At 41.0% G+C, this 23,468-nt stretch overlaps 2 protein-coding genes across 9 annotated transcripts; one reads left to right on the forward strand and one right to left on the reverse strand.

Moving 5' to 3' along the window:
- The first annotated feature begins 305 nt into the window (after positions 1–305).
- Positions 306–2,665, forward strand: LOC124328876 (protein LTV1 homolog). 3 transcript variants are annotated; one of them, XM_046787706.1, is made up of 10 exons: positions 306–464; positions 550–720; positions 792–959; positions 1,029–1,122; positions 1,196–1,328; positions 1,397–1,592; positions 1,658–1,816; positions 1,889–2,084; positions 2,154–2,371; positions 2,442–2,665. In XM_046787706.1, exons 1-10 carry the CDS (start codon positions 462–464, stop codon positions 2,553–2,555), a joined length of 1,452 nt encoding a protein of 483 aa, XP_046643662.1. In that variant the 5' UTR covers positions 306–461; the 3' UTR covers positions 2,556–2,665. The 3 variants fall into 3 exon arrangements, with proteins under 3 accessions (XP_046643662.1, XP_046643663.1, XP_046643664.1); XM_046787707.1 differs by lacking the exon at positions 2,154–2,371; XM_046787708.1 differs by lacking the exon at positions 2,442–2,665 and having other exon boundaries at positions 1,889–2,134; positions 2,352–2,371.
- LOC124328858 (dmX-like protein 2) lies at positions 2,647–18,125 on the reverse strand. Of its 6 annotated transcripts, none has more exons than XM_046787669.1 (54): positions 18,005–18,125; positions 17,385–17,719; positions 17,037–17,319; positions 16,827–16,970; positions 16,600–16,747; positions 16,355–16,540; positions 16,099–16,295; positions 15,918–16,030; positions 15,579–15,861; positions 15,396–15,516; positions 14,750–15,327; positions 14,472–14,679; positions 14,331–14,409; positions 14,171–14,263; positions 13,817–14,087; positions 13,548–13,757; positions 13,289–13,484; positions 13,025–13,215; positions 12,801–12,965; positions 12,485–12,715; positions 12,268–12,416; positions 12,040–12,185; positions 11,774–11,976; positions 11,308–11,706; positions 10,891–11,243; positions 10,517–10,817; positions 10,232–10,444; positions 9,826–10,164; positions 9,378–9,749; positions 9,084–9,317; positions 8,569–8,996; positions 8,280–8,493; positions 8,082–8,216; positions 7,881–8,017; positions 7,739–7,816; positions 7,436–7,670; positions 7,218–7,365; positions 6,887–7,149; positions 6,621–6,811; positions 6,433–6,547; positions 6,226–6,345; positions 5,955–6,153; positions 5,714–5,880; positions 5,526–5,644; positions 5,329–5,456; positions 5,188–5,267; positions 5,007–5,122; positions 4,416–4,499; positions 4,160–4,220; positions 3,882–4,096; positions 3,670–3,814; positions 3,374–3,597; positions 3,214–3,315; positions 2,647–3,150 (listed from the first exon to the last, which is right to left on the reverse strand). In XM_046787669.1, the coding sequence occupies exons 2-54, from the start codon at positions 17,667–17,669 to the stop codon at positions 3,037–3,039; spliced, it is 10,509 nt and encodes a 3,502-aa protein (XP_046643625.1). In that variant the 5' UTR covers positions 17,670–17,719; positions 18,005–18,125; the 3' UTR covers positions 2,647–3,036. The 6 variants fall into 6 exon arrangements, with proteins under 6 accessions (XP_046643625.1, XP_046643624.1, XP_046643626.1 ...); XM_046787668.1 differs by having other exon boundaries at positions 5,708–5,880; positions 17,037–17,316; positions 18,005–18,124; XM_046787670.1 differs by having other exon boundaries at positions 5,708–5,880; positions 13,817–14,072; positions 18,005–18,123.
- Between the last annotated feature and the right edge of the window lie 5,343 nt (positions 18,126–23,468).

A 23,468-nucleotide genomic window follows, 5' to 3' on the forward strand; every position in this document is an offset into this window, starting at 1 on the left:
TCGCTCGTATTGTCGTTAGTAATTCATAACAATCTATCAAAAGTGGTAAAAGGACTGTTTAGTTTTTGTTCCACAATTAACTATTTTTCGTTCCGTGTAAACGCCATCTCTGTACGATATCCAAAGTTGGTGTAATAATTCGTTGAAAAATGAAATTATATCACCAAATATGATTGTGAATGTTTTTCGGCTAACCGTATTCGATTTTTTTTTACTCCACTCCACCACAATAACAGATAAATATCAAAATTTACGCCAAATTTGCAATTAAAATAAAACATTTTAAATCTGGCAATCACTTTTCACTGCTCTGTGTTGAGCAGACGAATGTACAGATTTTAGAAGCGTGAAGGATTGTGGTCTTGTACTTGCATGGTACTTGCTACTTGTTTGACATTTTTTTGTGAAGTCCGTTGATTTATTCAGTTAACTACGATTAGATCTATTTACACTATCGGAAAATGGTACGTGAAGATTCTTTTATTCACATTAATAACTATTTGAAAATAATACATGATAACATTTCGTTTTGACTTCTCTTTTTGACAGCCCAAAACAAAGAAATTTATAGACAAGAAAAATGCAGTCACCTTCAACTTGGTACATCGAAGTCAAAAGGATCCACTTGCCGCTGACGAGCAGGCTCCTCAAAGAGTTCTAGTTCCAATTGCTCTGAAACCAGAAAAAAGTGCTGAAATCCCTGCATCCTCTAAACCAAAGGTATGAATAAATCAAAATAAACAAATCAAAATCAAAGGGAAGTGTGATTTATAAAAGGTTTTAATATTCAGGATCCTGCCCAACAGAAAGAAGAACTAGCTAAACTTGGAATATACTTTGATGATGATTATAATTACCTGCAGCACTTGCGTGATGTTAAACAAACTGCTGAATGGGAACTGGCAGAAGATTCTAAAAATTCAAGAGTCTGGAAAGCACCAGTTGCCAGAGGACTTTCAGTAAGGATCTATAGGATTGGCTGTATGATAGAACTATTAGTTGACATTTTTTTTTCTATTTGTGGTTAGGACCATCCCTACAAACTTGCCCTGCCCTCCTCAGTTTTCCAATCAAAAGTGGAAGAAAAAGTTGGACTACTAAATAGAGCTGCTCCCCACTCAGGTTTTCATTTCTTTAAGCCTTGAATTTAATGTCAAAATTTGAGAAAGGATTTAAAAGTTACTGAAAATTGTAGGACCGAGGCCGGACTTGGACCCAGACATAGTTGCAGCTTTGGACGACGACTTTAATTTCGATGATCCTGATAATGAACTAGAAGATGACTTTATTGCATTTGCTAATGGAGTACCTTCTGACGTTGAAACAGAGTATGTTCTCGAGACAATTGAATTGAATTTGGATTTGCTTATATTCATTTTATAATTATGATTAATAGCGAAGATGATGATGGCTCCAGTGGTGACGATGAAGAAGAAAACGACGACGTATTGTGTGACATGCGAAGCGACTCAGGACAACGTTCACCCGATTTCAATGACGATAACAAATCGCGTTTTACTGAATATTCCATGACCAGTTCAGTTATCAGAAGAAATGCCCAGCTCTCGTTACTAGACGACAGATTTGAACATGTATTCTGATTTGACCACTTTCAATTGGTTCAAAGATTACAGTATTTATGGATTTTTATTTGTAGATGATGGCTCAATATGACGACGAAGAAATGGGCGCTTTAGATTGCGAAGAGATCGAAGGACACATCACCTTACAAGACGATGAAGTGTTGAAATTGGCTGCGGCCTATGAACATGACAAGACAGAAGGCATCAGATTGGGTCGTGAAATTGGCAAAGTAGTAAGTTGCAGTTATCTTTTATTTATTCTCAGGTTGTGAATATCGACGTAATTCTTGTGAATCGAATTTTAGGCAAGAGACGAGGTAGAAGGAGCTGTAGAAAGGTACTTGGAAAAGTACCAGAGCGACGAAGAAAATGACAGCAGTTCAAGTGAAGAAGGTGAACAGGAACGTAAATGGGATTGCGAGTCTATCCTGTCAACTTACTCTAACATTTACAATCATCCTAAACTCATTTCTGAACCACAGAGTTCCAGAATTATTAAAGGTTCCAAGAAATTTAACTTTGGTGTCCATAAAGCTCAAATCTAATTCATAAATTTCGTTTGATTCGCAGTGTGTCCCAAAACAGGTGTTCCCCTTAATGTCCTGGGGAAACCCGGTCTGACCAAAAAGTTCTTAGATCAACTCGATCAACAAACTGAAGGGACCAAAAAGAACTGTGTTGAAACGCAGTCCATCATCAGCACATTATCGACTATATCCATTCGACCAAAAGATGAAACACCAGAGCAGAGAACCGAAAGGAAGCGACTTGTAAAAGAATATCGTCAAGTAATGAGCGACAAATGTTTCGTGTGTCAGTTTTCACTATTAATGTTTGAATTTTATATTTTCTTAACAGGAAAGAAGAAAGGAAAAGAAAGCCAACTCGTTAGCTTTCAAAGAAGAAAAGAAACTACAAGAAAAACAACATATAAACAACCGTAAAAATGTTAGTGGCATTAAATTGTTGTAGTGTTTTTTTCAAACTTCGAATACATCGCCAGATGTACATTCACCACGACGCATTTGTTCGGAGGTTTTGGAATTATTTGTAAACGGTTCAATACATCAGCACACACGTAACGCATTTGTATTCCACTTGCTCGACCAAACGTGCTAGCGACATACAAAATAGGAGGAATGACATATTACCAGCCGTTCAGAATGTTGTTAGTAAAGTGTGTGGTGGTGTGGTGATGGTTTTAAGGAAGGTAAAGGTTTGGAAACATCGAGCGACGACGCTGAAGAGTGGAATGGTTGACAGGTAATAGCATACTAAACGTGACTAGCACAACGCAATCCAATTCTATAAGTAATCTGAACAGCCAGATAAATGACATGTATCAACGACATCCATAAAATATTCAAGGGATTCGAGTAAATCGAAATATTTAAAAAATTTAACTAAACGTTTAGCCATTACCCGCAACTGCCCCCATTAAACATTTGTTTTTCTAGTAAAGAGTTGAGACAGCGGTTTCTCTACTCCCCACATAGGGTAATTGACGAAGCTTCATTGAACCATCAGAGCCACAAGAAAAGAGTCGTCCTGACGTGTCCAGATGAATCTGTTAAAAATTGAAACAGCTATTCAGTAATTCCCACACATTTACAAAAATGTAAGGACTTACTTGATTTACGCCATTTCCTTGCCCCATGGAACGGAAAAAGGATGATCGTGAATGTTCAGCAGGAAACGCGTAAAGTAAATGTTGTGTAGCAAGGCTCCAGACCTTTCAGTGAATACAAATCATTACAACTTCCATATTGGTTGATAAGAACCTTATATACCTTGATATCACCGTCAGCAGATCCAGTGGCAAAGAATTCTTCATTGGGATCTAACGCCATGCATTTGATCGCAACAGAAGAATCATGCGCAGTGAACTTGTGACGAAGTGTTCGTTGTCTCAAATCCCATAAGCAGACGATTCCTTTGCGGCCAGCCGATATCAGGAGCTGATGCTGAGACGCATAGAGCAAACTGGTGCCTCCGTTTTCGTGACATACAAATGCTGCAGGGAAAATCATCAGAAGAGTCGTTAGCGATATTCAAACCTTACTGACGTTAAAAGGAACCAACTTACAGTGAATAATTGCTTTGCGTTGGGGCATTAGGGTGTCCCATAAAACGACGTTGCGGGACTCTGAACTGTGACCGGTTGTGGCCAAAATACTCGATGACCCCAGAAACACAAAATCTGATGTCCCCTTGCTGTGACATTGATGTGACTGTTAAATGGTTTTAAAAAATTAATACGCAGATCAGAAAATCCAATAATATAAAAATAATTCTTACAAAAAACGGGCGATGAGGCGCAGATCCTCCTCCAAGACGAAGTGTCCATAAGGCGACGTGGCCATCTCCGTCGGCTGCACCAAATTTGTTTCCTTGGCTGTTGAAACGGAGACGATTTACCTTTGCGTATGTTCCAGGGCTCCTAGGTTGACACACAACACCAACGTGACCCCATTCCCAAATAGCTACAGATCCGTCCCCTTGGCCGGCGATATCTGATATCACGATTTAAAAAATTAATTAATTGCCGCAATCGATCACAGTCTACCCAAACTTACACAAAGGAAGTAACGGATGGGCCGTCATTCTTCTTACTCCATCCACTTTATGTTTCCGTAACTAGAAAAAACAATAGATTGTTAACATTAATAAAAAGTCACAAAATTGTTGACTTCAAGCCAAAGTCATTTTTTAAACCACTGCAGATGAGAGAATACGCCATTAAATTAGCAGAACATTGATTTTTTGTAGAGGCACACATAGTAGTAAAAAACAAGAAGATGAGACAAAGCAGAAAGAACCGCTAGCTGTTACCGGTGTTAGTAGTAGTTTGCTTCGCCGCAGCACCAGCTGAAAAAATGGCGGATGTTGCGAACCAGGGAATGTCAACCCTTTCGGCTGCAAGGTGTGGGAGGAGGGAACAGAGTAACCAATTTGTGTAGGAAGGGATAGCGAAGGATAGCAAGGAGGAAGGATAGCGACAGATAATTTTAAAACGAAAAAGATAAATAGTCAGAAGTCCAAACACATTCAAGGAAATGGGATGCGTGTCCAGAGGACGAGTGAATAAAAAAGAGATAAAGAGGATTGAAAGGTGAGGAGCAGAAAAAGACGGAAGTAAAAGGTACTTGTTAGTAACATGGACAGATCTCAGAACAGTAATAAGCCAAAGATAGCCGAATCGCCCTTTTAATAAACTAATAATAGATAGCTAGTTAAACCTAGGAAAGACAATGGCTGAACGACTCTTTAGTCACAGATGAAACCCCACAGATAGAAATAAGAGCATTTATAATTCCAGATGAAAAACAAGAAAGAACAATGCAGTTTTAATGCACCATTCACTGCTTGAGGATTGGCAGTGTGTCAAGCTGTAGGAAGTAAAGCTTATTGAATGATTCATACCAGTGTTGTCCCACGCCCTGTCACGGGTAAAGTTGGGCCTCCTGGTGGAACCATACTATTCGATGCTGATGGGGCATAACTAGGAAAGTGGGCAGTGCTTGCAGATCCAGACATTCCTGTTTACATCAAGTAAATTAGCTTAAAATGTCGGTTTGAAATAGAATAAAAAAACAGCACTTGCCTCCATTCAACTGATTCAACAAATGGCGATCGCCTGGCGTTTGTACAACCAGGAAGGAAGACGCATTACTATCAGGATCTCTATAGCAGAAAATTTCCATTGAAAGCGTTTAAACCAAATTTGAAATCCGAGAGAACCCACCTATCCAGCCCGAGCAAATCCAATTCACATTCATCTTCCAAGACAGCCGATTGCATGTCTAGCAAAGGAGTAATATCCAGTTCTTGAATTTCTTTTCCGTTTGCCAAAGCAAGGATTCCTCCATTGGTCTGTGGAAAAAAAATCATAGTTTAAAGGCAGTTGTCACCATATCAAAATAACTGTAGAATAAGTAGTACAGAATTGATGCAAAACGCGCTGATAATGTCTTGATCTTTATGAATGATTCGAACTGGATCCTGTAAGCGCTCAGTACCACCACCCGATACAGCCGTTATGGTATCAGTGGACATTTCATCTAAACAAATAAAATAAAATTTAGATTAAAACAGCTGTACCAAATTAGATTAATTGTACATACCCTGACCAGCAATATCAGAATAGAGAGAAATGGAATCGGCGTTGTTGGTTCCAGAAGCGTGAGGAGCATGTCTTTTACCAAAGACCAGACGGATGAAAATATCTTGGACTTTCTCTTGTCGCACAAGGAAAGACCAAAGACGACGTATGGGTCGGGCATTTGCTTCCTTGGTTCTAAAACAAAACATAAACAAGAATTTTTATCAGGTACAGTTTGGACAAAATATATATAATTTTTTAATACTTACGAGAATGGGGTATTATTTGGATCCACAAGACTGCGATACTTAAGAATGGGTGGCCCAGAAGTTGTGTTTTCAACAACACATCCAGGTATATAATTTGGCGGAACTGGCCCTGCCGCATCCAACTGTCTCTGCAACCATGCGCACCATTGATGCATTGTCCGTGTGATTGCATGACTCAAAGGACTAACAACCGGCAAATCTGTTTTAAATTAAATCATAAAAGCCTTAAAGCACACTGGATAAAATGCTACAAGACTACAAGAATCCACACCTGTAGGCTCAACGCCGGCGACTCTTAAGAATTCTTCCATCTGGCCTATACACAAACGGGTGACAGCATAACGTATAGCGTGCCAACTGATAGAATCCGCTTTGCTGTGCTCCGAATCACCTATTTTTACCAAACAAAAGAGAATGTATACATTAACCATATTACCGAAACACACTCATCCATGCGTTTGCTGCTAGCTATTTCTACCTGGATTAGCACCAGCCTTCTTGGAAGCTGCTCTTTTGGCGCAATCCTTTTCCTCCCAGAAATCATCGTTGTCAGATTCATTATCACCATCATCCTCGGCGTCGACTTCATCACCCTAATGCGGAGGAAAAGGCATTTTAAAACAATAAGTTCGCCAATAAGATAGGCTGTTTTTTTTTAAAGTTTACCGCATCAGATGCAGAAGAATCGTAATCATAAGAGACTCTCTCCGACGGCAAGGTGGGCTTTTTCATAAGACAGGCCACCAGCGACAGTTTAGGGGCAACGAAAACTTCCTTGTAGGTTGGCATGTCCTCGTTTCCTTGTGGAAGCGATGATTTTCTTGACGCTGAACTTGAAATGGATGCACTAGAAGAAACTGAATGGCAAAAGAGACGACAAAGATGAATTTTATATTAGCAATAGAAAAACATACGAACACAAAACATTTTACCAGCGGTCATTCCACCTCCGACAGCAGCTGGTGTTCCAATCTGCTGTAAGAGTTTTATATGTAAACGAACTCGCTGCTTGGCAACATCCATCGTTGAAGATGGGGATCCAGGCGGCTGGGGTGATCCCCCATCACTAGAGGTTCCTAGACCTTGTGAGCCAGGCAGCGTGGACGTCGTGGTAGTAGTGACCCTGACTAGCTGTTTGGCACCTCCTCCATAAATGGATCCCCACATACTCTCTGTTGGTTGCAGCCCGGCCAACCTAAACAAAATGTAAATGAAAATAATAATGAAAACAAGGACTAAAGGAGGTGCAAATAGAGGTCTTACCTGTAGAGGACGTGTGAATCGCAAGCCGCCATTGAATAACACAGCAACGAAGTGTAGACGGCAACAAAGGCTTCACATAACAAAGTCAATAATCGGGGCGCATCTTCATCTTTTTCACGAGCCAACAGAGCGCGCAAAGAAGTGACGCCTATTAACATTAAAAAGCAAATGTATAACAATTAACTGTTAATTTTTGTTAATTTCTGTTGTGATGAAACCTGGCCATTTCGATGGACTACTTCCGGGCTCAAGTTGGGGTTCTTCTCGCTTGGCGTAATTACTGACGCCAATATTATGCATTGCGCGGAATACAACAGCTAATCGAGCAAGTGGTCCAACAGAGCCCTGCTGTTGTTCTTGTTGTTGCTGTTGGAGGCTCCACGCGTCAGAAGAGCAAAGGGCTTGGTAGAGACAGGCAGATAAGGCCAGCGCCAGATCGCGAATCAAACACATCTAAACAGGATACGAAAACATTAATCAAACATATCAGTAATTTTATTAATATCAACAATGTAACAAACCTGTCCAAAGCTGATCTTTCCGGGAACAGGAACGCAGCTCAATCCAATAATCGCCCGCAGTAAATCTCGAATTTGGCTCTAAAAATGGCAATGTATTCGTAAATTTTATCGGTTAAGGTTTTTACGATGTAATTAAATATACCTCTAGATGACGAACAGGATCAGTTGTGATAATTTCTGTTCCCGCGACACTGGCGGCTAAAAGCGGAAGACTTGTAGGATACGCCAAAGGAGAAGAAAGTTGAGATTGATTCAAATTCGCAACTGATTCCGAACCTCCTTTAGGCAAGAAAGACAAATATTCAGAGATTGACATAGTTGAACATAGTAAAATATGTCTTACCTGTGGTAAATCTTCTATCTTGTTGCAACTCCTGCAGTAGAAGAATAAGTTCCATGCGGACCGATGCCAGACCTCCTCCTTGTGATCCATGAACACTGCAATAACTCAGCAATGTCCTTACAAGCAGTTCATTGGCTACGTAAGAAAAATGGCCCGGTAAATTTGTATCATTGAGCGAAATTTATAAAATTCTTATACCTTTCAGCCATCGCCGTCTGCGATTGGTTCGCTTCACTTTAGCTTCAAGATCCAATTTTTCTGCAAGGAGAATCTCGTGAAGAGTGACCGGTTCGTCAGCAGAAATTGGGTGTTTGTATGAAGAAGGAATAGCAGGTAACAAGCTAGGCTCATCCTCTTCATTCCCGTTACCAGTTACAGGAATGGGAGCGTAATTGCATAGTTGTTGCAAAGCCTAAAAATTAAAAAAACTCGAAATGATAATCTGAAAGAAAAATAAGTAATATAAAACCCTCAATGGTCTGCTCACCTGCAATTCTCGATCTAACCAAAGGTAAAGCTGAAGCCTCAATTGACCACCATCGACTTCAAAACCAGTGGCAAGCGTTGCCATTTCCCCCATTAGAATTTTTAGACAAGCGATGAACTTCAACTGTTGGGCCATAATGTCTAAACCTCCCGTTTCCGGCTCAGCTTCCAATTTGGGATCCGAAGGGGTCACTGCAACCTCGGCCACGCTCATATCTCTCATTGTGATACCGCCGTCAGAACATTCAGAATCAGAAGCTTCATCGTCACTCCATTTTAGTTCTAAAGTGTCAGATTTGCCGTTGATAGGTTGTCCCCAGTCAAATTCTCGGGTTTCGTCACTTGGGCTAACAATGACGAGAGGTGTTGACCAGTCCATGTCTTCACTTTTCTGTTGAATGACTTGTTGAATGACTTCGGGGGCATTTTCTGAAGAAAAAAAAAGTTGTGGATTTGCAAAATTAATGAATAAAATGAGAAATATGGGAAAAGGTACGTCATTTTGATCAAAATTACCTTCACCTCCTTCAGAGTTTTTATCTGTTTCACTTTCCGGTTGTTGGACATGATCCGGTAATTTAGATAAAACCTCCAAGGCCAAAGCGGGGCAACCAGCAAGGAAGTGAGCATGAGCCGTGGTAAAGTACAGTCGCCTTTCAAGAGGTGTTATCCATTCTTGAAGAAGGTAGGTCTTGTCAACGCTGATGGCACCAACGCCTGCTAAATGCGTTCGCTTGTTGGTAGATTGGCCTGAAAGATTGAATGTGTTAGTCAAAATGTAAGACTAAACACATTAAATAAACAAGTTACCTGTGGCCGATAAAGCTAACTGCTGCCGTATAATAAGAGGATGGTTGCGAAGATAGATATAGAAGTTGAAAACACTTGGACTTGCAATGTTTTGCGACTTCGTCAATTCGCCCTTATCGCCTCGTCGCTCTAAAAGGGTGCTCAAACTGTCAGTGTACTGAGCCATGAGCCAATAGGACATAGAACGCAAGAAAGGATCCGATCCGGCCGAAGCGGCAACCGGTTCGCTACTTTCATTGTAACCCAAGACATGATCTTGAAGTAGTTTCTTTAATCCTGGAGGCACAGATTCCATGTCACCTTCATACAGCCGAGTAATAACAATGGCTAACTGAATATCCTGCATTCGGCTTAGGCAAATATCGATGGCGTCTAAATTGGAAGCAAATACAAGGCACGTTTTATTTAAGTCTGCTAAGTTAAAGCAAAAAAAATAATCCAATGCTACCTTTCAATGATCCAGCCAACAGGAAGAAGGCTACAGCATGATCAAAGCGCTGTTTGCCGAGTAGAGCATATGCATTTTTTAAAGCTGCTTTACGCCAACGTTCTTCGGTAAAATTATTGCTGAAGAATGCCGTCATGCGTTCGTTCTGCACCTGCCGGAAAAGACCCCAGACCAAATTTTTCTTCTTCATTGCCAAATAATAAATGGCTGCATCCAATGGATCGCCTTGGCTCTGATATGCTGCTTTAGCCAGTTTTTCAATACACCGACGCAAACTGGCGTTGTTTCGCATCCACCATCCGAATCCTAGTTCACGATAATCAGCCCACATGGGATTCGCTACAATAATAAAACCAATTTGTTTTTTATCAGTACCATTCTTATTGGAATCACAGTTATAGCTTACGTTTTGTAAAAGCGGGAAGAAGTTGTAAAAGTTCATCCTGCGCTTCCGAGTGGAACGCCCAGGTTAGCAAGGAACTACTAATTCCTTGTTTCTTTAAAGCAGCGCGCTGAACAGGTGGTAAGAACCGCAGCAGGTACGAATGATGGCGCGCAGCCAACAGGAAGCGAAGCCCGCAAGAATCCAAGGATGACTCTGATCCTGGGTGCGTAGGAACTACAATAAAACAAATGACAAAAAAAATTAATATAAAGTATAATACTTAATATCAACCTTACAGGAACATACCACTTTTAGCTAGATTCTTTGAAGCCCCACTATGGATGGTGCTCGTGACAAGATGAGTAGCGCTGCACGAAGCCAAAGTATCTGCCAGAGCTAACAGATGCATCTGGTCGACGCTACTTAGACCAGGTAGTTGAGTATGAGTCAACACACTCGTCAGAAGCGCAGCTTGTCGAGTTCCAAATTGAAAGTATTGCTGTTGCAAATGCTGGGCGCCTGCATCTCCGTTAGCATTCTTTCGTTTACTTTTCCGCTTTGGTGGGCTTTCACTCAAAATGGTATCTAAATCTTCTTCTTCTTCCGCCTGAAATATGAAAGAATTTAATTACGGAATTAATTAAGTCAACAGATTTTAAAAATTTACAAAAAATTCTTACATGTGTTTCCAACGATGGTTGGAACAAAGAATCGGCGCCAGATGCCGTAGAATCTCCTAGATTTGCTGATCCTTGGTCAGCTGCTAGAAGCAACCACAAAGGAAGCGGAGGAACAGCGCTGATTTCCGTATAATCTAACGTCAGTTCTTTGGGAACGGACGAGATGTGGAGATCGGCGGTGATCTTTCTCGACTCATTATCCGGACTACTGATGGAAAGTGTTCGCGTTCGAGCCCAGTGTTTGGCCGATTCGTCGACATCTTCGTCATCTTCTTCATCACTGTCCGTTCCACGATGACCTGCAATACATCGCACCAAATGAGCCAAAATAGCTTTGACCCAGCGGATTTTGCCTGTTTTAAAATGAAATGGGTATTTAATTGCTGATTGCTGTTGTATTCCTTTAAGATAATTTACCAGAATTCAAGAGCTCCATGAGTTGCTGCGGGTGATATTGCGGCAAAACTGGGCAAGCAATTTGGCTAGCTTCAAAGAGTCCATAGCTAGGTAGGCAATCTTGCAGTAATGACACTGTGGGGCTTGCAACTGTTTGTGCCTTCTCGTCCAGTTTCTTTTTCGGTGTTTTTATAGTAACCTTCTTCGTATGGCTGGATCCTTGCGCAGCAGCCAAAGCGTGCATTGAACTAGCCCTAGGCAATTGTGCCATACTCGGTGCGTAAGTGATCCGTCCCTCTTTAGCTAACGTATGTAACTCCCGATCAAGTACATCACGATCTTCTCCCACATCATCATCATAGCCTACACTACCGTCAGTGTCACTCTCCAAATCAGTACCGCTCTCTTCTCCAAGGTTTTCTGTTGGAAGAACAAGTGTAAGAACTAAACGAGAGAAAGAAAGGGAAAAAAAGTGTGATTTGCATACCGTGGTGACAAACAGGAGAGGTCGCCATAAATCCATTGGATTCAGTGGTTATTCCACTCAACGTGTCTTTCCATTGGGAATATATCTGCATTTCGTTGTCCATTCCGACAACGAAAATGCCATCGCGAACCCAGGACAAGTGCATAGGCAATGGAGGCAAACCGTCAGCAGTTCGTAATTCAAGAGAGCGCAAACGTAACCACCTGGAAAAGCGATTTCAAATGAAAACGAATTCTTCTCATCTTTCATCAAGGAATATATCGAACCTGACAGTAACATCGTCCTGGTTAAAAGTTGATGTTTGAGAAGTTTGTCTCGCTAACTTTGGATTCTTGACGATTTTTGAATTGTTGAATCGCTCCTTAACAGCTGGGCTTGAAACGGATGTATACAGGAGTACTCGATGTCCGACCTACAAATCAATTTGCAGTTGCGTAAAACTTGAATATTAAAAAAATAATAATAATAATAATTTGCTTTGTTTAATAACATACGCCGACGGTAAGGATGTGAGATCCATCTTCTTTAGAAACCCAATCCAATTGGACTAAATTCTTTTGCGTTAGAGGACACACATTTCCACGGTGTTCAATAGATTTCTTTAACGTTAGAATAGTTGCGTAGCTAGGTACTGACAACAGCCCTGTTTAGAACATTGGTATATAAAAAATCAATGGAACTTAACACGTGAATGTACACTGTGTAATATACCTTGAATTTTGGGCTGGATGCGTTCAAAACAGCCCCCGTCATTGTCTTGGCTCTCTAGATCGCTATGAGATAAATTCTTTGTCAGCGTTTCGATACCAACTTGCCTTTTTTTCAACCATTGGTCGCCTTCTTCGTGCAAATAAGCCAAATCAATATTTGGATCGATAGCTGGCAAGCGTGGTAAGCGAATGTTCTTCAAGTATATCACGTCCTCTTGAACCCATTCAGAACCTTGAAAACGAAAAATTATGTGAGTTGACTGCATTGGCTCTTGTATTAAGAAGCATTCCATTTAAATCTTAAGTTGATTTCTAACCTCCAGTTGATTCGCACTCATAGATTGAGACGACTAGGTCAAAATATCGAGTATCAGCTTCTGATTTTTTGCTGTTTCGAATAAATTTCCCTTTAAAAGATCTTCCGTTCTTATAAGCCACAGCGATACGGCCACTGTAGGCTACCGAAACTGACAAAGGCCTCCCTAAAATGATAATTTTTTTAATGAAGTACTTTAACAATTCACTTTTTGTAGTCTCGAACCTGGAATTGAGAGTAATGAAGTCCCTTCTTTGCTGATCATTTGCCACTCTTCCCAACGTAGATATTCTTCCGTCGAATCCTTCGATTTGTTCTCTGTGACTAACTTACATCTCCAAAATCTAACTGTATTATCCGTACAAGCTGTGACCATCGCGTACGGAGCAAAACAAGCAGGGTAGATAGAAGCGGAGCTAAAAAAAAAAAAAATTTGCGTTATGTAGAAAGTATGGAAAGTGAAAACCTAAAGAATTAGTTCAAACCAACCTTAAGTGACCTGCAGCGGGAGCAGCATGAATAATCCCCACTCCGTCGGGAAGTGGTAGACGTTGCGTGCACATTTTGATGGTTTTCATTGTGACATTAGGACCAGGTGGACGCTTTTGGTGCGGACTGGCCGATCCAATTTGGTCTTCGTTGCAAGATGAAATGACCAGCTTCCACACATGTACAACCGTGGTTCCTTCATTTTAAGAAATGAGATGGAATTAAACGATTATTAAGTTTTGTTTGTTTTTTTACAAACCTTCGGAGCCGTCGTTATGTTCAGCATGAGAGGGAACTTCCAAAAAATCTAACGATTCGTTCAATTTTTGCTCCGATTCAATTTCTTTTTCAACAACGACGACATAGAACGGCTCACTAAAAGCTAGCGATTCTTGTAGATCTACTACGGCTGACTGGGTCACTTCCATGAGACTCAACCTGGAAGTCAATGGCATCTGAGAGAGAGGCACTAAAATCACAACCAGAATTATTTTCATGTAAATTAACTCATAAATCAATTCATTTTACTCTTTCTCTGTGAAGTAGGTACAACTTCGGGCACCGTTTGGTGTGTGGAATCTGCAGCTGGAACGTTAGACGGAGTTGCAATGTTGTTAGTCAATTTGTAGCCAGTAAGAAGTTGTTGTTGGAAAACGTGGAGAAACTGCGTCTGCTTCCAATCATGATCCGCTTCTACCATAGCATCTAGTTCTAAAATGCATCCTGGTCGTGAAGTGGACTGTTCAGAAACTATCCGCACCGGTGTACGATTACCCAACATGAACTGGCGAGCGGGCGACTTGTTAATAAAACAAAAACAAAAAAACATTAAATTGTGAATCCTGAATTTATTAGTTGTACTACTAGTTTGCATATATTTACCTCTTTATCAAAGGACGTGTTGAAAGGATTGTTAGGTCCTAATGTTGGAGTAATGAGAATTTGAGCCAGTAGTGTTCTGGCATCGATAACGGCCTGAATGCAAAAGATACAAGTTAATTATTATGGTGACCCGAACCCATTGATAAAATGCAATGGTTACTTGATAAATCCGCAAACTTAGGCCGTCAGAGGCAACAAAACAGGCGCTGGCAGAATTCGAAAATCCACCCAATGATGAACTAAAGAGTTAGAAAAAAATTAGTGAATCACTCTTCGACATTCTATTTATTTTTCGTTTTACCTAGGCAAAACGGTTGGTATCCAGGCTACAGATGCAAAAGCTGACATTTCAGGTGAGTTTATCCTAGCCAATTCCTTGACTCCACCAGATTTTCCTAGGGGACCAACTGTTTCCACCTTCCACAATATCAACTCACTGCAATAGCCTTGATTAGCTTGACCAGATGCTCTCCTATGTTTCTGTGCAGTGCATGCGAAGACTTCCCTGTCTAAAATAAGTAAACAAACCGATAATTGTAAACAAAATCGAAAAATAGAACCAATCGTTAAAAAAAATACCATTAGGATTATTGATGACGTTATGATGTGAAGTCGTCAGCAGTAAGGGTAATACAGGATGGCAAGAAATACTGTTTACTCGGAACCGGTGCCCTGATATTCTCGTCATATGACTGACTGACAACACTTGTGTGAATTTTGATTGATCACTTAGTGCTAAATGCCAAAGATTAAGAGTTCCGTTAGCGTGCTTGGTTACCATCGCCACAATTGGCGATGACGACGCATGAAATGGATTAGTTTCGTGTTTTTCTTCGCTAGCTACTGACGGGCCAGCAGCACTCTGTTGTGCCGGACCAGAACTACTAGAGGCATGATTCACAGACTGCGTCTCCTCGTCAGCATCATCATCTGGCGCATTCGTTGATGCAAGTGGCTGAGGAGATTGTAATGAATGAGGGCCTTCTAAGTGCAATAAATTGCGCAAATCCAAGACATGGAATGGGTTGAATAATGCCAAATGGGTGCTCAGCGTGGAAGCATCACCAAGGGGCACAGCGTTCGGTAGTCTGGAGCTAAACGATACTTGCGCTTGTCGGAAGGAGCCAGGATTGTATTCATCTAACCAGTCGACCAACCTGCGTAATGTCCAAATGTATTTGTTGCTTTAAAAAATTAAAATCGCTCGAAGAAACACGGAAATTACCAGACAAGGTATGAACCATCCAGAGGGTGGACAGCATATAACAAATCGGGGCTATGATGCCAGTCCTTCAGCAAAGTTTCAATGCGATGGTCTAACGCATCTCCAAGAGGAACACCAAATCCTAAAAGCACAAAAAAATATCAGATGATTTTAGTCAACACAGGCCTGTTAATTTAAATTTACCGGTGACTCCTGTTATGTCCGTGTTCATAGAATAAAGTGATGCGGTGTTACTCATCATTTGATCTGGATGAAGCATATGAGGACTCGGCAGATCAGCGTTTCTTCCATTATCTTGTTCCGTCCGTAAAAACTTTGCTAGATCCCCAGTAGTGGCTCGAAGCTTCTTTCGTTTAAGAAAATCCGTCTCAGGTTCGGGATCTTCGCCGCGGTCATCTTCTGATTCAACAACACCTACGCCATTCTGAAAACTCTCTTCCCGACCAACCGCTTTCTTACTAAGTTCCTGTATGATGTCAAATTATTAAATAAATGTTCTGAAATTAAATAAGGAACACTTGCCTGAAGGATGTACTCAGCTTGAAGAGTAAAGTGCATTTCTTTGTTGTTGAGCCAATGAACAACAAATCCTTTGTCACTTGCTGTTCCTCCTAAACTTGGAACCAGAGGAATATCTATTCAAAAAAACGATGAAACCAATCAACATTTTGGATACGGGTATCAAAATAAATGTTTAGTTTACCTGTCTGTGCATTGATTGTCGCAGCCAAATGAAAATGTAAACCGTTTGCTTGACCAGTACCGTGAATACCGTAGCTATGATAGTCATGCACTGAATATGAAGAAAAAAGTGTGGGTATTGTCATGGCTTTATTTCCCTTCTTGGGTGACTTTCCGCCGTTTTCTTGCTTTAGTAGCCTCTTTAGTTGAAAGCAATGTCTGCATAAATCAATCGATTAGTCTGTGAGAAAGAAAATGATGTGAAGCCGGAATGTTACCTCATGTGTTTTAAACGTTGCATAAATTTATGTTTATGGCGATGCGTTCGGAATCGAGGGTTTTGCGCTGCCAATGGATCAAAGTTGTTCATATTGACTAGACCATCTTCTGGCAACACGGTCTCTACCCATACACGGCAAATTGAGTCCTCGCAACTGGTGACCAGCATATTTGCGACACTCCCTCTGTGATTCAACAATAATTTATTAATTGGAGGGAAAAATCATGTAATAAACAGACATACCGCGGCATGTATTTCGACGTCCTTCTCCATTCAACAGAAACAACTGACGCAGGATGGCCTAGATATTCGAAAGCATATTTTGTCGAATTGTCCATGCAGGTGGGAGAGGACGCTGCCAAATGCTCCATGCTTTTGGAAGGAAACAGCACTATAGAGAGGTACAATCAAATTTAACTTGAACAAAAGAAAAAAAGTAAAAAAAGAATGAGCCTGAAATAATATCTTACAAGGCTTGTCTTGATACCACACTTTAACAAGAGGATCGTTCATCCCAGCAGTGGCAAAAAGGGTTCCATCAGGAGAAAAAGACATTAACCGAACGGGAGTTGCAGTTCGTGTTTCCCAAGCAAGTTCATAACTATCGCTCGCATCTGAAAAAAAGGGAATTTTTTTGTCACATTAAAATAATTTTAAACTTTTCGAAATAAAAAAGTTACCTCCGGTGTGAGGGCTTTGATTAGAAGTGGACTCTTTTGCTTCAGCCTCTCTATCTTCTTCATCAGAGTCAACATCATTGCCAGCACCCAGTTGAAATGTAGCACTTCTTGGAAGACTTTTAGAATAGATATCTTCTTGGCTTTCCTTTGTTCCTTTGCTGGCCCATAGCTGTAGTAATCGACCACCAAGCAGTAGGCGAGTTCCTTCTAGATTCCATGAAATGGCTCGGACAAAATACTCTGTTTGAATGTGGCCAGTTTCAACCCAGTGATAGTCCAGCTTCTAAATCAGTAAAAATGTTGTGATTCAGTGAAATATTGAATATCTAACAAATTCTATGTACTTACATGGCTACTATTGTGATGGACAAGTGGTGTCGGCTCAAAAATTTTAACTTTGTTTCCATAAGCAGCTGCTATCTTTCCTGTGTCTGTGCTGCAATCAATACAGCTGATTTGCACATTTTGGTGACAAATCCCAGGAATGATTTGCACCCTCTCAAATGTGACAGATAATACAACAATATTGGACCCTGCTGCATAGGTCACAAATGGAATGCCCTCAACACTTCCAACGGCAAAACACCTGTCCCCAGCATTGCAGGCTCCGGTTAAAACTTGATGAAGCTTCATTTGAAAACAATCATATCGACGAGCAAGTGGCTCCGAGTGATAAACTTTTCCTAAAATGTGAAAGAGACACAAATAACAGTTCACAATTGCTTCCTCATAAGCTCAAACAAGGAGGAAATTTAAAAATAAAAGTCACAAAAACGATGGTGGCCAAAAACAAAAACGAGATGACGTTAGTGCCAAGTTATCAGCAAACAAAATGACGTCTGACATTTTCATTGATTTCTTCGTGGCGAAAAAAAAACACTGCGATATTCTCTACATTAAGCCACACATCGTACAGACTAAATCAATTTCTGCGAAATACTTGAAAAGAAGTCAGCTGTATTACTTACAAACACAGAAAATTAAGATATTTTCAATCCAAAATATCCCCTTCAGTGCAGCAGACTCTGACTTAAGCAGTCTGCTCGGCTACCCTTCCTCCTGTTTTCCCCTAGCGACGGTCAGATGATCTATAAGCCTAAAGGAGGAGCCTTTGGGGGGTTAGGGTGGGCAAAAGAATCTTGCGTCACATGAATCAGTTCTACTGTAAGAATGGGACGAGTCCTCTTTCTCTTGCGATGTCTCGACCTGGTACGAGATAAATCGGCAGCTGAGAACGATTACGTAACGCTTTACTTGGCTCGCACATTTCATCTAACCAAAAATGTTTTAAAAAATCTAATTTCCATACTCGTTTTATATCCCTTCGATATAAATCGCGCTGTACGCGACCGAGTGAATTCAACCAACGTATTTGGCGCGGCACAAGTTTAACAAGCAATATTGGACCAGTTTCGCTTTGTAAACATCTGCGCTGATGTGGCTGACGCGCATAATCTATTAAACGTACAGTATCTGGCTCGCCATTGAACATAAGGAAATGTTTCCTTTTACTATTTTAATTCTGCCATGATTATTTAATGCACTTTTACTTTTAATCACATTTAAACCAACAGTAGCTAGCCAAAATAAATTGTGAAAGAATCTTTAAAGACAATTTTGTGTAGTTCTCCGAATCAACAAATCTTATCTATTGAGTCTAAAGCATTTGAATTGATTTTTTTTTTTTTTTACATTCATTATTGGTTTTCGTGGATCAATAATAATCTTTTTCTCGTGATCTTCTGTTTGTTTTAAGCATTTCCATAGGGATGTTGTTGTTTTTTTCTATTTCTCCTTTGATTCGGGCATTGCATAGTCAACTCTTTTGGCGTTAGAGGGCAGTCGCAGACTTGGCTGCGTGACTTTTTTCGATCGTCGTGACAGCCATAGATGATTGAGTGAAAGTCGATTCGATCTATCGGTCACGATTGCCCCAATACGACCTTTGGAATTCTTGTTATATAAAAGAGAAATTCCTCTTCAGCATCAAATGTCATTTAGTTAAAAATTTTAATGTTTGTCCTCTACCAGAAAAGTTTAGGAATGCAGATGATAGTGTGCCTTATTCGGCCTTATTCAAGTTGACGGTGACCAAGTAAACCGGTCGTCCTTATTATAAAATCGCGTTGGCCTGGGTAGGACGACAATCGATCCACCGACGTCTCTTGACTGCGTCTCATCAAAAACCATAGAGATTGTCACAAAATACCGAGAACGCTGGAGACAAAAGGGAAGAAAGAGCAACTCATCCGACAACTTGGCATTTTTTTTTATTCATAAAAATTCGGCCATTAGACGTGGGTGTGTCCTGATGACCTCGGATAATTTCGCTTGGTAGCAATCTTTCCCGGAATTGAATGCGGTTGCCTCGTTACTCGTTTCTTGTTTGTTTTTAGCTGGAAACGTAAAACCAGGACTCATCGTCCCCGACTTTCCATGAAAATGTCGAAAGTGAAACAATTCCAAGGAAAATTTGGGAGAGAAGACTAGAGCAGCATAGAGTCTCGATTGACCGTGAGTCCTCCTTTTCATAGTTCACGCTATGCATGGACTGGCCAATCATGCACGGTCCGACCTTCCTGGTACATTTGCCATTCTTGGAAAGGAAAAATCTTCATGAATCCAGCAGATAGAATCGAGCAAGTTTGACTAATAAATCTGTCATCACTCATTGGAAACGACCGATTGGTCAAGCTAGGCTGCGAACTTGGCTAATTTACAGTCCCAGCAGACTTACTTTGTTGCCGCATTCCAACTCGATGAGTGCTGTGCAGCAGCAGTAAAAATGAAATCGTCTTGCTATTAACAATAGAGACAATAAATCAGCGATCACCAGGTCGACTTTCAGGGCGATTGTCGACACACAAATCAAGATTCTTCTTCACGAACGCTCACGACAGACTATTAATGCTCTCGTGGTATGTAGGGGCTACGAGAGCGCGGGCGGTCGTATAATCCTTTACAACACCACAATATGTTCTGTAACTGTGTCGCTCCAATGTCGTGCTGCCGCATCCCCGCCGAGAAAAAAGTTACCGACATTATCTGCAATTGATTCACACGTCATGAAAACTAACTTAACTTTTTCTAAACGGCCTTCTGGACTGAAATGTTGGTTGCCTTAACCTGATTCAGTCGCATTACATAAGTATTGTTATTTCTCAGATATCAAGATTCTTACATACAGAACAACAGATCAGTTCCACTATATTTTCTTTAGTGTCGACTTATTCATTACAAGCGCTAATTGAACATCAGGTCTGAAGCGACGGTCATTCTCGTAGCCATTCATAACTTGATAGCCCAATTGTGACGACGACGAGATGACATTTAACTGAGCAATTAGGTCGGTTGGGTTATTGCAAGGGAACTCGAGAAGATGATGTCACAAAACAGGAAGACTCACTTTTGTTATAGTCTTTTCCAACTCATATTAGCTGGTAGATAAAGTAGAAAGACGCGGTTTCTCATTACGAATGGGCGGTACACGACTCTTGACGACGTGGCCATAATAAGCCATCGCATTCCATACGGAATGTATAGTATCCGCCAAGGACAGAATAAATTGATCCTTTGTACCTTTATACCATTCCAGACTTGACCTGAATCGCCATAAACCACAATTCATACAGCGGCGGCAAGTATCCTAATACCTCGAATGATTTAGCTCTTTGAACACGAAATCACCTTTGACGTGGAGTTGTCGACAAGCCGGAATGCGGCCGGCCAAATACACGCAGATTTCACGTGGGGATATAAGCCGATTATTACAGAATGTAGTAGGCTACTACTATGCATTTATGGAACGAGCTCTTGCGGTGGCTTTGAATATTTCTCCCCCAAATTGCCAGGAAACGGATATGATAAAAGCAAAAACATCGCCGGACTTGATCCTTATCCGCTCGTATAGTGCATGATGAGGTTTACAGTCGTAATGTTATACAATTGCTGTACTACTACTATTACTACTAGTCTGTAGTACATAACTTTGTGGTACCAATTACTCGACCATAGAAACAACAAAAGCGTTCAACGCTGTGTCGTCACGACGCTTTGTCGGTCGTGGGCGATATCTGGTTCCTTTTCACATGTATCCTTCGAAATGCTTTCTAGAATGTGCACTAGTTTATAGATGAACTCGTCAGCTAGATGGAAGGGGATTTTCACCCGCTTTTAATTCGATTATCACAACAGATTAGCAACCGGATGGGAAAAACTATTTTCACGCGTGACACCGCCGGAATGACGGAAAACAAGTTGGTCTAAGAATGTTTGCCTTGGAATGATGTGCATACCATCAGTTAGCTTTAGCATTCCCAGTTATGACATGTACACACAACGGCTCGATTGCAGTCTCTTTTATTTCATTTCAAACTGCTAATTCTCCGTCTCGCGCCGCATATTTGTAAATCGTCGACCGTGAATTATTGCGATTTAATCCACTTGAAATTCCTTTGAATCCGTCGTTATATCTTTTCAATTATCGATAGTATTGGAGCTGTTTTACGACAGCTGACATGCATCGATTAATTAGACGTCCAGAAAAGAATATACTAGTGGAAAATGTGTTGTGCGCAATTCGACAGGCAGGAACTACGTCGTTGCCGCGGATCGACAAGGGCGTCGTCGTCGTCGTCTTTTACTTTGACTGTTCCGTTTGTCGCGTCTCCACGTCTCATCCTCTCATCCGGAACGAACTTTGGGGCATGGGTTCCCCGGATAGCGGACGGACGTCATCTCCTCCTCGTTGTCTTCAATCAAGTTTCGCCTCTGGCCCAATAACGCTTGAGAGGATTCGTCGTGACAAAAGAGAAGAACCGTTGACTTTTCTGTTATCTCTCTCAGCCTGCCGGCCGGCCATGCACAATAAGAGAGGAACTATGTAACACTCCTGATGCTGTTGCCTGATCTCATAACATCGATAATGTTAATCTTTCGTCCATCCACACCATCAGTGTAAGGAAACTACTGTCAATTCGGTCAAAGTTAAGAGTTGGAGATTGAAAAGAAATTAGGACCTAGCATATTCATTCCTAAAACTCTGGTGGATTAACAAGGGCCAGGCAAACTACGCATTTTACATAATAATGATTAAACATCCGATGCGAAAAGTTGGAGAAAAGGGATCCAGCAAGGGCCAATAAAAGGAACTTGGCCGGCTTTGGGCATATTGTGTATCCCATCTATTGTAAATCGGTTCCTTGTAAGGACCGCAGTCGTTTATGTGATACCGCTATAATATCAATGACGATATAATTCATGCTGCATACAAGCAATCATCGAGAACCCCCATATGATGATGAAAAAACGTGACTGCGTGATCCCAAACGTTTATGGGACTGATGAACTGAAAGCTTATGGTTTATTATTAACCTGTTCCTGATGAGCGTTGGGCTTATTCCAGCTGCGATCAATTTGTAATCCGTCAGAAGAAGAATAGCCAATGCGCCAAAAAAATGTTGAAGGCGAACAATGTTTAAGGAAAGACAATCTATTCTATTGCGTTAAATTGCATTGGACAGCCAGCCTCCTATTCCTATATAGCATTCACGAGATCTAAATGTTGTGCATTTTTCAACATTTTAAACTCGTTGTCGGAGTGGAATATATCTACAGATGAGACTTATCCGTCGCATATCCTGGTCATTGGCTGCGCCCACATCATCCCGATGGGCACGCCTACATTAGCGTTTATACAATACATAGGAATCTGCACACTAATGAAGCTAATCATCATCATGTCCACATCAAGCTTGCCATACATTTAATGAGGATCTTCATCGTATTCCGTGTCCAATTCTTCAGTTTGTTATCAGTTTTAATGCACAAAAAAAAGACGTACCGTAGGTATAGTTAACATAAATGGAATAGACTATTATGAACTAAAGGATCGTGTCTTTTATTCTCCTCGGCAATTTAAGGTCGAGTATTGATGTGATTTAGTGCGGGCAACGATCCAGCCGAATGCATTTGCTCCGCAGCGCAAGTTGCTATCCGGCGGACGATCCTATCCAGATATGAAAAGGGACGAATTTGATTTCCATCTTTTCAGCAGCCCAAGTCACTTTTGACTGATTTTATTCAGCGTCTCCGCTGCCGCTGCTGAATGCCAGTAAATGAAGAAAAGGGGAGAATAAAATTGTCATGATTTCGTTTAAAGCTATCTATACATCAGCACAGACGAGTGAGAGATATACGATATATACCGAGAGCGCTGTGCTGCTGCTGTTTAAGATTCGAAGAAGCGCGGACTAGAGTGCACGCTCGTTTGTTCCGTGCTGGCTGCTGTCTCTCATATTTCTGTTGAAACGTCACAAAGATGAGCCTTATTGCTGTTGCTGCTGCCTTGTTGAGCTGCTTCATCCCAGAACCCAGCAGTTAGAAGATGAGGAAGAAAGCTGGATGGAGAGACCGCGCGCGTATAGATCGGAA

This window comes from Daphnia pulicaria, chromosome 3 (genome assembly GCF_021234035.1).
Source record: "Daphnia pulicaria isolate SC F1-1A chromosome 3, SC_F0-13Bv2, whole genome shotgun sequence".
NCBI lineage: Eukaryota > Metazoa > Arthropoda > Branchiopoda > Diplostraca > Daphniidae > Daphnia > Daphnia pulicaria.